This window comes from Dermacentor variabilis, chromosome 5, assembly GCF_050947875.1.
Source record: "Dermacentor variabilis isolate Ectoservices chromosome 5, ASM5094787v1, whole genome shotgun sequence".
NCBI classification, from domain to species: domain Eukaryota; kingdom Metazoa; phylum Arthropoda; class Arachnida; order Ixodida; family Ixodidae; genus Dermacentor; species Dermacentor variabilis.
The window spans coordinates 202031247-202045999 of record NC_134572.1 but is presented as its reverse complement, the minus strand read 5'-3'; the positions used below and the strand labels follow the sequence as shown (position 1 = coordinate 202045999).

Below are 14753 nucleotides of genomic sequence, written 5' to 3'. Positions count from 1 at the left end.
GGCCAATTTTTGCCGCTTGACGTTCGATATATTGGGAGTCGCTGCTTTTTTTGTTCGATATAAGCGTAATTTTTGCTATATATATACTCATTGTAACTATACTGTATCCAGAAATTGTTCGATACATATATAGAATAATTTGATGTAAACGGGTTCGATATAGTCGGGTTCGACTGTATGTGTTGCCTCTTAAATGCACATTCCAGAGCACTGGGAAGGTGCTTCATAATCTTAGTATGTCTCGATGAATTACTTTAAAGTGGATTTTTGGAAAGTTGCAAAAAGACCAGGATGTTTGTTTCACGCCCTAAAGACAAACCTAGACCCAAGAACTGTCCCATAAGATCTCTTGGCAATTCACATATTTAAAGCAAAATCTCTTTCTTCAGATATACCATTCAGCAAACTGATGCCCCTAGCCAGTCTCACAAGAGAATGTAAGTGTTTGTTGTTCTAAATCGTTTGATGGAGCAGTACTCTGTCGCAGCTGGTGACCTCACCCAGGGAAGGAAAAAAGTGTGCTTCACCACAGAGGGTGAGAGAGGGTCCACTCACTGCAGGGTCTCCACTTTCTCCTCCTTGTCATTCTCGCCAAAGTTGGGCAGAAATTCCTGAGGGAATAAAATGGCAAATTATTGCTCCACAACAGTGAATTGCTGGGCAAGTTCATGCAACATTTTGCGCAAAAGGGCATTTGTGCTAAAGTGGTAAAGAAAGAAAGCAATAAACTTGGCAGGAATTTGGAAGCTGAGGCTTATTGGAAAATCATGCAACCACGAGCCATATTACGCACACACTGACAGCTGAATTGTTTAACAATATAAAAAGATTTTAGCAACAGGAGGGGGTAAGAAGGGTGATACGGCGAATGAAAGAACATCATTCCTTACTTGCTTTCAATAGTGGCAGCAACATGAGCATGAGCATAAATTATGAATATTTTAGTTTGTTTTTGTTATCACCATTTCTACCTTATTTATTATTGTTGCTGTTACAATACTTGGTGTTTTTGTATTGAACCATCTGAATTGCATGTATTTTTGTATTAGCTGGATGTACTTTAAGGGTGATGCGGCGAATGAAAGAACATCATTCTTTACTTGCTTTCATTAGCAGCAGCAACATCGGCATGAGCATAAATTATGGGTATTCTCAATTGGTGCTCCAGAAACCATTTGTCGATAAACAAACAAAAGACGAAAGTTATTACCGTGCAGCATCAAAAAGTGCCGATACACTTTATTTACACATTGGAAAGTACTGAAATTCTGAGAATTAGAATTAATGCAGTTCGAGATTAGGGCGCTCACCCGCTCGCCCTCTTAGTTTGTTAGTTAATTAAATGGGGGTTTAATGGCGCAAAAGCGGCTAAGGCTATGCTGCGCCAAACACAAGGTGTTTTAAAATCCAGTTTATGAAGGAAAAGGCTTTGTTAATAATCTATATCTTATGTAAAAATCCAGTTTTGTCTAGAAATTTACGGACGTCAGATAATGGGACTAGCGGATCATCACCTAAAATTAGAGCAAGGTGTAAAGGTATGTGTAGTTGATATAATTTGTGCAAAAGTGTTCGTCTGTGAGTTTCAATCTGCGTACATGTGAGTAATATGTGCTTAACTGTTAGTGGCTGTTGACATTTCTCACATGTTGGTGTGTCTTCTTTCGTAAGTAAGTAATTGTGTGTGAGGTGTGTGTGCCCAATGCGTAGTCGGCATAAAACTACTTCGATGAACCGCTCCTGATGATAGCATGAGTTCCACTTGCCAACTATGGGTTTCGTGAGATGTAGCTTGTTGTTCGCACAATGGTCCCATTCACGTTGCCATTTTACAGTTAAGGTTTTTCTAATTGCACGGATGCTATCTTTATATGGGAGTGTTGCGTTTGTAATGTCTTTGTGTGCTGCCATCAATACATATTTAACAGCTGCTTTGTTACCCGGTATCCCTACATGGCTTGGGACCCAGCAGAAACGAATTGACCTCCCATACTTGTAAAAAGCCACCATGTTTAAAATGTCTCCAATCAGGGGTTCACACTCAGATTTCAGATGTAGAGCCTTCAGTGTGCTTAAAGAATCTGTGTATATGACTGCATTTTTGTGTTTATCAGCGATAATCTTTTTAATAACAACCAATATAGCGAAAACTTCGGCCGTAAAAACCGAGGCGTGTTGTGGCAATCGAATACTTGTTTCCCAATTTTCCGTTACGATCCCCACACGCACGTGTTCTTTCGTTTTAGAGCCATCAGTGTAGAATTCCATGTGATTTTGATATTTTTCCTGAAGAGCACGGAATTCCTGTATAATGTGTTTGTGTGGAGTGTCTCTTTTCCTTAAATGTGTTAATGTCCAGTCGCAAAACTGCGTGAAATCGTACGACGGGGCCAACCGTTCTGGTTTCTTGGCAACCTGTAGGACGTCGTGGGGAATTTCATAATCCGGACAGTATTGCTCATACCGCAGTACAAGTGGCCTAATCATGTTCGGTTTATTTGTGTAGTGTAAGCGTGAGTTGCACTGTGTGACGATGTTGTAGCATATGTGTTGCGGTGATGACTGAATTCTGAGTACGTAAGAGAATGTGAGTAATGCTCTGCGCTGCTGTAATGAGGGTTCATTACATTCAACATATAAACTTTGAATAGGTGACATTCTGTAGGCACCACTTGCCAGTCGCAATCCAAGGTTGTGTACTGGATCAAGTCGTTGGATATAGGACTGTCTGGCTGAGCCGTAAACCACGGAGCCGTAGTCTAAAAGGCTACGCACAGGAGACCGGTAAATACGTAAAAGACAGGTTCGGTCAGAACCCCAGTGCTTATGAGACAAAACTTTGAGGATATTCAATGCTTTATTTGCCTTAATCTTGAGTGTTTCAATGTGGGATAGGAAGTTTAGTTTTTTGTCAATGGTTACTCCCAAAAATTTATATTCTTGTTTTACCGGCAGCGCGACATCATTCAATTTTAAATCCGGGTCTACGTACAACCCTAGTTTTTGCGAAAAAAGCACTGTAACAGTTTTCCGAGTAGAGAAGCGGAAGCCATTTTTCTCAGCCCACTCCATTAGTTTATTTATTGTTATCTGGAGCTGCCTTTCACATGTTGGTAAGTTTGAGGTGCAGCACGATATTTGCAGATCATCGACGTATATGGAGTGCATAACAGAGGTGGGAATGACGTTGTTGACAGAGTTCATTTTTACTATGAAGAGTGTTGTGCTAAGTACGCAACCTTGTGGCATGCTGTTTTCTTGGATAAATGTGCACGAGAGTACAGTGCCTAGACGGATTTGGAATGTTCTGTTGGACATAAAATCAGCGAGACAGTTTAGCATTTTGCCACGGATTCGTAACACGGCGAGGTCACGTAAGATTCCAAACCTCCACGTGGTGTTGTACGCTTTTTCTAGATCGAAGAACACTGCCAGGCAGTGCTGTTTGTGTAAAAATGCTCCGCGTATTTCGTGTTCAAGTCGGACGAGGTGGTCTGTCGTTGAACACCCTTTTTTATAGCCGCACTGGTGAAAATCAATGGAGTTCCGTGTATCAAGCTTGAAAGTTAATCTCGCATTTACGACCCTTTTGTACGATTTCGCCAAAAAGCTTGTCAGGGCAATGGGCCGAAAGCTGCTTGGGGATGTGGGGGATTTACCTGTTTTTAAAAAAGGCACAACTACTGCGTTTTTCCAACTCTTTGGGATGCTTCCACATTCAAATATTTTGTTAAAAAATTTAAGGAGAGCCTCTACGGACGCTTGGGACAGGTGTGCAAGCATAGAATAATGGATCCGGTCAGGACCTACTGCAGTTTTTTTGCCAGCACAGAGGACCCTGTTAAGTTCTTGTACCACGAATGGAGCGGTGTATTCATCCCTTGACGTACAAGCAGTTGGTAGCGTCTCCTTTTCTGCTGACAGTTTGTATTTTAAAAACGTGTTTGAATAATTAGCCAAGCTTTATTTACGGCCAAGCTAGATTGTGGAATGGCCTTTTCAGCTGCAGAAATAATACAGTTAGTAAATTTTTCATTAATTTTGTCAATGCCTAAGTCTGTTAAAGTAAGCTCCTCCAGCCTGGCACTTTCTGTGAAAACAGACCAGTCTGCCATTTGTAGTTTCCAATGGCGCGGTTTCTGAGATATAATGGGTAGCGTTGAGGTGAGGTTGATTATAGCAGGTAGATGATCACTGCCATATGAAGTCTCCAGTACATCCAATTTAATATCGGTAAAAATGTCGGGAGAGCAAAATGCTAAATCAATGCAGCTAAAAGTATGTGAACTCGGTGAAAAATGAGTTGGCGCACCTGAATTTAAGAGACAGATGTTATTTGTCAAAATAAAATCTTCGAGGAGTTGTCCTCTTTGGTCATTCTCATCGCTGCCCCAAAGAGTGCAGTGAGCATTAAAGTCTCCGACTAAAACAAAAGGCTCCGGCAGCTGGCCAATTAAATTTTCCATGTCTCGAATTGTGAAATGGGTATGGGGAGGGATGTACAACGAACATATTGTCACGAAGAGAGTGTACCGCGGCCCTCTTTGCTGTCTTTCGGGGAATTTTGTGGGGTCCTTGACGCGGGGCAAACCTTTGTACACAAATGACCTCGACGGCGCCGCGGACAGTGCTGCCGCGCGGCCGCCGCGCCTGACGTCACACCTGCACATGTCGCGTCGTCTTCCCACGCTCGGCTGTCAAAAGCCGATTAGTTATGGTCAGAGTGCTTTTGTGTACGGAGTGTTGACGCGACCATTTCTTGACCCCTTGAACTCTGCCGCTTATTGGATGATGTCGGCTTGCCTGATTGGTCGGAGTAACGAAGTAACCCATTGGTGAAGAAGCCTGCGCCTCCCGCCGGTCCGCGGGTCCCTTGGATGCTGGGGAAACTTATTTAAGGAATAGTTTGGGGTAGTTTCAGAGTGAGCAAGTAGACAGCAGCAGACGGCGCATCTTCACCAGGGGAGACCAGGCCGGTCAGGCAGGCCGACGACGACGGGTATGACATCGTTCTCTTTGTAGATATTTTTGGACAGTTTAAACTTACGGCAGATGCCAAGTGAATAAACCTAGTTATTTAAATGTTACTCTCATCGTCGTACCTGCGGATTTGGACTTTCCCCTGCCAGAGCTCATCCCCATTCTTCTTCCGTCTCCCTGGTGAGTTGATGCGTCTGATATCTCACGGCTGCGTCACTTCGCTACAAAGTGGTGGAGGTGCGGGGTACCGAAGTCCACGCTCTAATATCATCGGCTGTGGCAACAAACCCGAAGAACCTAGCTCTAACGGCTCGACCATGACCGAACCCCCCACTGTCCTCGCCACCATGTCCATCCCTCAAGCGGAACCTTTCATCGGACCGCCAGTCTTTAGAGGCACGCCCGAAGAGTCAATATCCGAGAGTGGCTGCTTTTCTACGAACACGTAACCTCCCTCAACAACTGGGATGAAGGGACGAAAGTAAAATTTTTATATTTGGCATTAGAGGGCAATGCAAAAAAGTGGCACACCACGCAAATTTTAACGGGTGCCCCTAATACATGGAAAGAGTGGACGACGCTCTTAAAAACGTCTTTCACAAGTCGCCACTCAGTTGAGATCGCATATTTGCGGCTCCAAAACCGAACGCAGCTGCCATCAGAATCTCCGGAAGATTATTATTATGACGTTGTGCAGCTGTGCGCCAGAGCCAATTTATCTATGATGGAAGAGGAGCGGATGCGGCACCTCATGCGCGGATTGTGTCCGGACGTGCTGGAAAAAATTCTTATTGCAAACCCGGAGAGCTGCTCTGCTTTCCTCGAAATTTTACGCCGAATTGATTGGGCAGCTTTTTTGATGGTGCGTGCGTCGCAACCAGAAGCGACCGGCACCTATTTCTCTGCCAGCCAGCAGTCGTGCTACCCATTCGCATCGGCACCTGCCGCCGGAGTGACACCCGCTGGAGCAACAGTGCAGCCGCCTCCAACATGTCTCGCCACCTGCGCTGCGGCAGAGCGTCACTGCCCGCGAGAGGCCACCGACCGCGACAGGGACTTGAGGACGATCGCGGACTCTATAGCCTCATTATTTGACCGCCTAAAAGGTATCGAACAAGATGTACGTCGTCCTCCAGTGCATTGGCCAGCGGGAAATACCCGTGACGACAACGAGCGACCACGCTGCCAGCTATGCGACCGCATCGGCCACTTTGCGCCCCAGTGCCGGCAATGGCTCCAGGAAAACGGACCCCAGGGGAAGGACCAGCGCTCTAACTTTGAGCAAATCAACTCCGACACGCTTTCTCGACTTCCGCATGATTCCGCCCCAGCAAGCGAAGAAAATCCCTTACCGTTGCTCGTGCTGGATCATGTGGACATCGGCGAAAAGCAAAGAGAGGATTCCTGGATGCAAGAAATAATACAGCACCTAGAGCAGCCGAGTGCGCCCGTTATCAGAAAAACGAAAAGAACGGCACGGAGCTTTCGGCTGGTCGACGGTGTATTGTACAGAAGAGCGAAAGGCTTTCAAGAAGATCGCGCAGCACTCGTTGTCCCCAAGTGTTTGAGATCGGAGGTTCTGAGGCACTGCCATGACGACATCACGGCAGGCCACCTCGGTGTCAAGCGCACATGGGGGAAAGTTCGCCGCCGTTACTTCTGGCCCAAGATGTTTTGCCACGTCAACAAGTACGTCCTATCCTGCTCTGACTGTCAGAAACAGCCGCTCGCCCCCACAAAGCCAGCCGGTATCGCCCCCTTTGTGACCTTCAAAAATGAGCCGCCACTTCAGGTGGGCCAAGGAACTCAACGCGGAACCCAGGACGCCAAGAAAGTGGCCCACCGAACGGATCCTCCTCAGATTTTGGTCGACCAAACCGGCAAAAAACGCGACGCTTTTAATGTTGCGCGATTAGAACGGTGCCACGTCAGACAGTGCTCCGCTGATAACGACGCAGACAGTGAATCTGATAACAAACGTCCAAAGAAAAAGAAAGTGTGTTGTGTCCCTCGCGTCGTGCACCAATGTAGTTCGCGTGGTGACCGGAGGCATGCCCCGTGTAATCGTGTGTGTGAGACATCGACTAGTGATCAAGGACGACAACACAGGAACCCGCACGGGACTGAACTTTACTCCAACTGGAGTACATCTAACTGGAGAACATTTCATAGGGAGGCTGAGCCTCAAACCATCGCTCCGTATGACACAGACACTGATGTGTATTACAGCTCAAGCGAATAATCTTCATTGTTAATTTTCTTGTGTAGCGCGCGCGAATGAACTTTGGTGTTACTTTTCTTGTGCATTTTTGTTTCCATTTTGTCAAAACTTGTTTGTTTTGTTTTATGTGATGCTAAATCTTCCTTACGGATACTTCAGTTTTTTATATGAATCCCTAATGTGCGCATTTAACTTCTTGAGCCATGTTTTATTTTGTAGTAATGATTTGTAACGAGTGGGACACTCTTTTTCGTAGGGGGGAGGTGTCGCGAAGAGAGTGTACCGCGGCCCTCTTTGCTGTCTTTCGGGGAATTTTGTGGGGTCCTTGACGCGGGGCAAACCTTTGTACACAAATGACCTCGACGGCGCCGCGGACAGTGCCGCCGCCGCGCCTGACGTCACACCTGCACATGTCGCGTCGTCTTCCCACGCTCGGCTGTCAAAAGCCGATTAGTTATGGTCAGAGTGCTTTTGTGTACGGAGTGTTGACGCGACCATTTCTTGACCCCTTGAACTCTGCCGCTTATTGGATGATGTCGGCTTGCCTGATTGGTCGGAGTAACGAAGTAACCCATTGGTGAAGAAGCCTGCGCCTCCTGCCGGTCCGCGGGTCCCTTGAATGCTGGGGAAACTTATTTAAGGAATAGTTTGGGGTAGTTTCAGAGTGAGCAAGTAGACAGCAGCAGACGGCGCATCTTCACCAGGGGAGACCAGGCCGGTCAGGCAGGCCGACGACGACGGGTATGACATCGTTCTCTTTGTAGATATTTTTGGACAGTTTAAACTTACGGCAGATGCCAAATGAATAAACCTAGTTATTTAAATGTTACTCTCGTCGTCGTACCTGCGGATTTGGACTTTCCCCTGCCAGAGCTCATCCCCATTCTTCTTCCGTCTCCCTGGTGAGTTGATGCGTCTGATATCTCACGGCTGCGTCACTTGATATCTCACGGCTGCGTCACTTCGCTACAATATGGTGACAGTCTTTGAAGATAAAACGGTGACAGCTACTGCCTCAAACATAGTATTTAATAAAGCGTTCCGTGTAGGGATGCCACCTTGGATGACAATAGCAACAACACCTGATAGACGGCTGGAGTGCTTGCGGTCCTTTCTTAGGACAGTAAAACCTTAAAGAACATGTGCATGTTTGGGTCCCAGGTTCGTTTCTTGAAGGCAGAATGCAACTGGTGAGAACTTATTTATGACATCTTTGATGTCGCCTAGATTGTGAATTAGTCCTCTGCAATTCCAATGAATGATGAAAGCCATCTTATTGGAATTGAAATAAAAATACTTATGTGTGTGAGCTTACAAATTGTAGGTGACATGTATTTAAAAGCTGATTACTCTTATGAAGGGCGGTAACTGTTCAGGTTACCATTCCCTTTCTCAGCGAATGTATAATATGCTTCTCCTTCTGTGAGCGCTCCAAGGAGCGCGGGTCTTTTGGCATCAATGACGCCGGGGTTTTAGGATCGACCTCCATCGCCTTTTCCGAGGCACTGAATGGAGCCTGAACCAATCGTGTTTGATAGGCATTTGGATACTAAGAAAGGCGATAGTTTTCTAATGGCTGTGCTGCCTCCACTATGAAGGACATGGAACTTTGGGAAGGTGTCATGGTTTGGTTTCAACTCGAACTGAAATGTTGCTTCGGTGCGCCCTCGTTTTTGAGGGCGATCTTGGAGGCAGGGGAAAGCGTTTGCCATTAAACATGGGAAAATTCGGCGGCCATGGTAGCCACCCACCACCGAGCCCAACTAGGGGACGCTACTAGGTTGGGAATGATACCTGCAGACGCCAGCCATGCATCGCCGCTACAACCTAATATATATATACCCAAGACTGGATATATTACACACGGTTAACCCTTGCCGCCAGGAAATACGGAAGTAATAAGAAGTAAAGAGAAGACAGGAAAGATGGAGAAGTGGGAGAGGAAGATGGAGATTGGAGAGGAGGACAGGAAAAGGCGACTGCCAATTTCCTCCAGGTGGGTCAGTCTGGAGGTGCCGTCTATGTGAAGCCGAGGCCGAAGAGGTGTGTTGCCTCCGCCGGGGGGCCTTAAAGGTCCAAACACCCAGCATCGGCTCAACCCCCAGGATCCCCCTTTCCCCAGACACGGCTAAGCCACGCACGGCTACACACGGGAGGGTCCAACCCTCGTATGCTCGGGTACGTGGTGTCGCAACACACCAAACGCCTGCTGACGCAGATGCCCCTGCGGGGTCTTAGTTTGTTCTTTTTTGATTATGACAATCATGCTGCACAGTATGCCAATGGTTGTGATCATCGGATCCACAATCAAGAGCAACTGGCATAGCGCCTGCACAAGTCAAAACAAAGATCCAAGCAAACAAAGGCGTGGTGAACTGCGCACAGATGCTCATGCACTTGTTTCTGCAGAAACGGTGCGAGTGTAACTACATGACTCCGTTCAACCAATAGGGAGACACAGATAAGCCCTGGACCTCTTCACCTGCTCTTGCTCGCTGGCTCGGCTAATAGGATAAGAGAATGTCACTACCTTTAGTTTTATTCGGTAGGTTTGTTCGTGCCAAGCAAGCGAACGACCCTCTCCGTCAGCGCATCCTTTTCCTCCATGCTGCACCCACGCGCTATCAGCCACAGCTGCGGCGCAATGGTGGCTAGAGGAGTAGGTGTGCCGATTGACCCGTCTGAAGTGTAGTCCGGCACTTCGGATCATGACGCGAAAGTGGCACTGCACTCAGTACAATGGTTCACAGTGGCGCATGTCGTCTGGTACTTGTGGCAGATGGCACGTAACAAGTAAAGTATGCACAGTGGAAAACTGTCATCTGTAGCCGTCAGTTTCTGCAATGAGGAGATACAGGTCTCTGCTATTTCTTGTTTGCAAGTTGTTATAATATGTTGAAGCTTCTACGACAAAAAGGTGAGCGGCATGGTTAGCAAAAGCGCATCTCCAATGGCGAAAAAGCGGAGTCCGCACCAAATAGTGGTGGTAGTATTTCTGCTTTAGAGAAAATCGACAAGAACACATATTTCTTCATTCTGAACTATAAATCATGGGGGCCTAAAGAAGCATTGTTCTCAGCGCCAACAAGAGCAGCAGCGGACACTGCATCCGGGAGAAGGACGCTTTAACACACAGTTCCTCAAGTGCGATTTCACCCATGTTGTCGACTAAGAAAAGTTTAGCAAAGACGAAATAATATGGTGCTTCTGCTCATCTCTATATGATGTCCAAGAAAATAAGAATGACCATGTAGTGCACTACTACATGCCAGAATGGTCCAGAATGGTTGTTGTTAATGGTCCGAAGAGCAAGTTCGATGTTACGGAGTTGGATTTCCTCGGCCATCGCATCAACGCACACGGCATTCATCCACTACCGACCTGCGTCACAGCCATCCTCAGTTTCCTCAGCCATCAATCACCAGGCAACTGCATGAATTTCTCGGCCCCGCCAACTATTAGCGCCACTTCATTCCTTGCTTTGCCAATATACCGCAGCCTCTACACGACCTTCTCTTGAGCCTCAAGATGCTGTATACTCCTGTGGCCTGGAATGACACCGCTGACTGCATGTTTAGAGGCATCAAAGAAGCCATTGCCGGCGCAACACTCTTCACCCACCCCAAATGCAACTCCCCAACATCTGACATGGTTGACACATCAGACACCGCTGCCGTTGCAGTTTAGCAGCAGTTCGTTGCTGGCACGTGGCAGCCCATCGTCTTCTTTTCCAAGAAGCTTGCACCTACTCAGTGCTGCTACAGCATGTTCAGCTGAGAGCTGAGAGCCATCTATTTGGCTGCAAAGCCCTTTCTACATTTTCTCGAGGGACGCTCTTTCCATGTTCTGTACCATAAACCACTGACTTCTACCCTAGCATCCAGCAGCACCTCCTATGTGCCCCGCGAAATCAGACAGCTCACCTACACTTCTGAATACACCAACAACATTCGTCACGTCAGCAGAAAATCCAATGCGTTGCCTTTCCTTTACCCACAAGTTAGGGGGGAGGGGGGTGCAAGAGCGAGGGAGAACCAGGAGAGGGTGTAACGCGCCTCTTGCATGTCTTCGCCGGCTCTTGACGCCTCCACAGTGTGGGAACGCAACAATGTGAGTATACGGGAGGAAATGGGCACATGTGCTGTCTTTATCACGCCGATGCATTGAAATCGGTAACCGCAAGTGCGCCGCCAGGTTGCTACTCCTCGTCTTGCATCTCCACGTCTGCACACAGATACAGACAAGGAGACAGACTTTGACAGATGGTGAGACAGACTTTGCGATGTGGTACTGTGTCTGCAGTGAGTGCTTAGTTTTTGCTTTGACTCTCTAGGCTTCATTTTGTGGTTGTTCAGTTTAGACGAGCAGGGAAGCTGGACTGCTGATTGTTAGCAAGGTTGTGTTTACCTAGTGTTTAGCGAGCAGGACCAAGGCAGTAAAACAGCAATCATGGATTTGAGGACAGTGCTGAGAGACGAATTGTTGGTTGTCGGTGAAGAACTGGGCCTAGAAGTACACAAGGAAATGACGAAATCGGAAACATTAAGGTTGATTTCCAAACATGCCAGAGCGGAGGACATTGGAATTGGGTTAAAACTCTTTTGGAAAAGAGACAAATGGGAGAAAGAACGGGACAGAGAGTAACGCGAGAAAGATAGAGAGTTAAGAACAATGCAACTTAACCTTGAAAGTAAACTCTTGAAACTTGAAAGTTGTCTCGAGTGAGTGAAGGGACTCTGGAATGATCAAGCGAGGCAAAATCATACAGCATGGACAGCATCTTAAAGCCATTTGAGGTCGGGAATGACATAGGATTGTTCCTAGAAAATTTTGAAAGGACTTGTGAGAAGATTAACTTTGCTTCGAGTACATAGCCACAGCAGTTACTGTCTATGCTGTAAAACTGTTATACTCAATTCTATTTAAAACATTAGCAAAAATCCATATACAATTAATTGAATGCGATGTCACGTGGAGTTGTTGAAGTAATCGCCCGACTCGGTGCCCAAGATACATATGATTATGCGAATGTTAAGAAGTACCGTCTTTCAGCCAAAGCTTTTTGGCAAAGGTTTTGAAGCACAGGCAAGAAGGATGGCAAGGGATATCCAGAGTTTGCATATGGCTTAAAGGCAAACCTAGTCGAGTGGTTGAAAAGCGTGGAAGCGTACGAGAGCAGAGAGATGATTATTGAAGGCATATGTCTATAGCAGCATTACAAAAGCATCCCACTATCTGTGAAGCTATGGGTGCAAGAAAGAGGAAACATAAACTTGGAAGGCCAGCCGAATTAGCCAAAGAATACGCAATGCATAGAAAGCTGAACACCGAAGACGGAAATAGGGAAGGTCGAAATGGACCACGGAAACAATGCCCATTCAAAAAGCGATCGTGGACAAAACGACCGGAGCATGTAGACGCAGAGAAAAGTACATCAGAAAAGAGCGAAGGGAAGTAAAATGGCGAAACCGTCCAAAATCCAAAAAGAGCTGAAAAGGGAATTCGAATCCTTTAGACCGATCCGTTATTATAAGTGCCACAAACTCAGACGGGAACCTTAGCGTAGTTTTTTCCTACATGGGCGAAAGAGACGAGACATGGGAACTTTTACACCCATATCATCACGACCTGCATGTTAACGGAAAACCATGCCAGGTGCTATGAGACAGTGCCGCCACCATGGACATTGTCTATCCCTATTACGTGACGGTAAATGACTTGAGAAGTAGCATGGATTAAACAGGTTGTGGAAGAGCACAGTGTGTCTTTGCCAATGGCAAAAGTAAAAATCAGTGGGCCATTCGGGAAGCTCGTGACCAAGGTTGCAATTTCCAAATTATTGTTGCTGCAGTACCTTTACATTTTTTCGCATTGGTCAGATCAGTTACTGCATGAGAACGGGCTGAAACTCGGAGAGGGTGTAGTACAGGCGTTGAAGTGATCTCAAGCTCATGAAATTGCGTCACTTTATTCTGAAAATGCAAAAGCCGCTCCAGCAGAAGTAGCAAAAGAGGTAGCCTTAGCAACAGAAACAGAGCTAGGCTCGAGGGATGAAAAAGCGCTTGAGGAAATCGCGCCAGCTGACCAGTTCAATGATAGCGTATCACAAGGCATGCGTTAAAGTTCACACTGCAGGGAAAGCCAGATGACGCACTCGCAAGCAAGACAGGGTAGTTACTACCACCAACCTCAAAGAATTTTGATAAGCTCTTGCTTGTAGACAGAGAATCACTGGCAGCCGAGCAAAAGAATGACGTCAGAATAGCTAAATTACATGCAACTAAAGAAGGCATTGCTATGCGCAATGTGACGATGCACAAGAAAGGTGGCTTGTTATATGGGCACTGCAGACCGAAAGGGCAGGATTCTCGATCAGTTAGTCATACCTACTAAGTACAGGGAGGACCTCGTGGGTCTCTGCCATGGAAATGGGCGGTCTTGGCCACCTAGGCATAAACAAATCGAAAGAAAGATTGCTTATGAAATACTACCAGCCTGGCTGTTTCAAAGACGTAGAAAACTTTGTGAGATAATGCAACGCCTGCCAACGTTCGGGTAAACCAGGAGAAACATGGAAAGCTCCACTAAAGGTAGAGCCCTTACTATCCGAACCCTTCCCCTGACTTGTGATAGACACGGTAGGGCCTCTACCAAAGAGAAAATCAAACTTCAGCACCCCCCCCCCCGAAATGTTTTCGTGCTGTCATGCACCGCCAACCAAAACAACCCCCGGCGCCGGAAATAATTTTGGATTTTGTCTAGAATGTATTTTTCACGCTCGAAAAGACATTTCAGTGATAAAATTGCGAACTCAGGCTGGATTTCGTGGCAGCGGCCATGCTCCGGGAGTCGCATAATGCAAGAAATTCCATCTGAGTACAAAGTTTCATGGGCGTTTTGATGGCGAGCAAGCTCGTCGCGGCATCTCGCAGAGACGGTGGAATCTACGGAGCACATGAATTTCAATTCCGAAACTTTATGGGCATAAAGTTCTAATGAACTTTTGATGCAAAAGGTGCACTGACATTTCCAAAGTCGCACTTTACATTTTCAATTCGGGAACTTTGTGGGTTTAATGTTGTTATAAGCATTGGACGCCAAAGGTGCATTCACTTTTCTAAAGTCGTACCTCAGACCATACGAGACCAGCGAAATCACCACACTATGAGACAAGTTGACAAAGCACACAGCGAGGTCCAATGAGACGAAGCTTTGCAATGGTTCATCTGCACCACCATGTCACAGAAAAGAATAGCAACATTTTTTCCCACATGCGCCAAAGCATCCATGCCAAGACACTAAAGCCAGAAAAGGTAACTACATTCTTATTTACTAACTACTTTTACTCACAAGGACACAATGAGCTTCAATTTTCCTGTTCTCGCTACCTGCAGACTGTCAGAGCCAGCCAGAGCACATGAGTTTTTCTCCAGCTGAGTGGATTTTCGCCTGGCAGAGTTTTGGATGCTTTCTGGATGGCAGATAAGTAAAAGAAACAATGGTCGCTCACCACCATCACTGTGGGGACTCAATGGGTTGCAATGCAGTTTGC

At 46.5% G+C, this 14753-nt stretch overlaps 1 protein-coding gene across 1 annotated transcript in view; it reads right to left on the bottom strand.

Annotated features, from left to right (window-relative positions):
- The window catches only part of LOC142583441 (nuclear factor related to kappa-B-binding protein), a 588296-nt gene that overhangs the window by 539598 nt on the left and 33945 nt on the right, over nt 1-14753 (bottom strand). The window contains exon 4 of the mRNA XM_075693910.1: nt 556-611. Coding sequence (XP_075550025.1) covers nt 556-611 — 56 coding nt within the window. The remainder of the gene's footprint in view (nt 1-555; nt 612-14753) is intronic.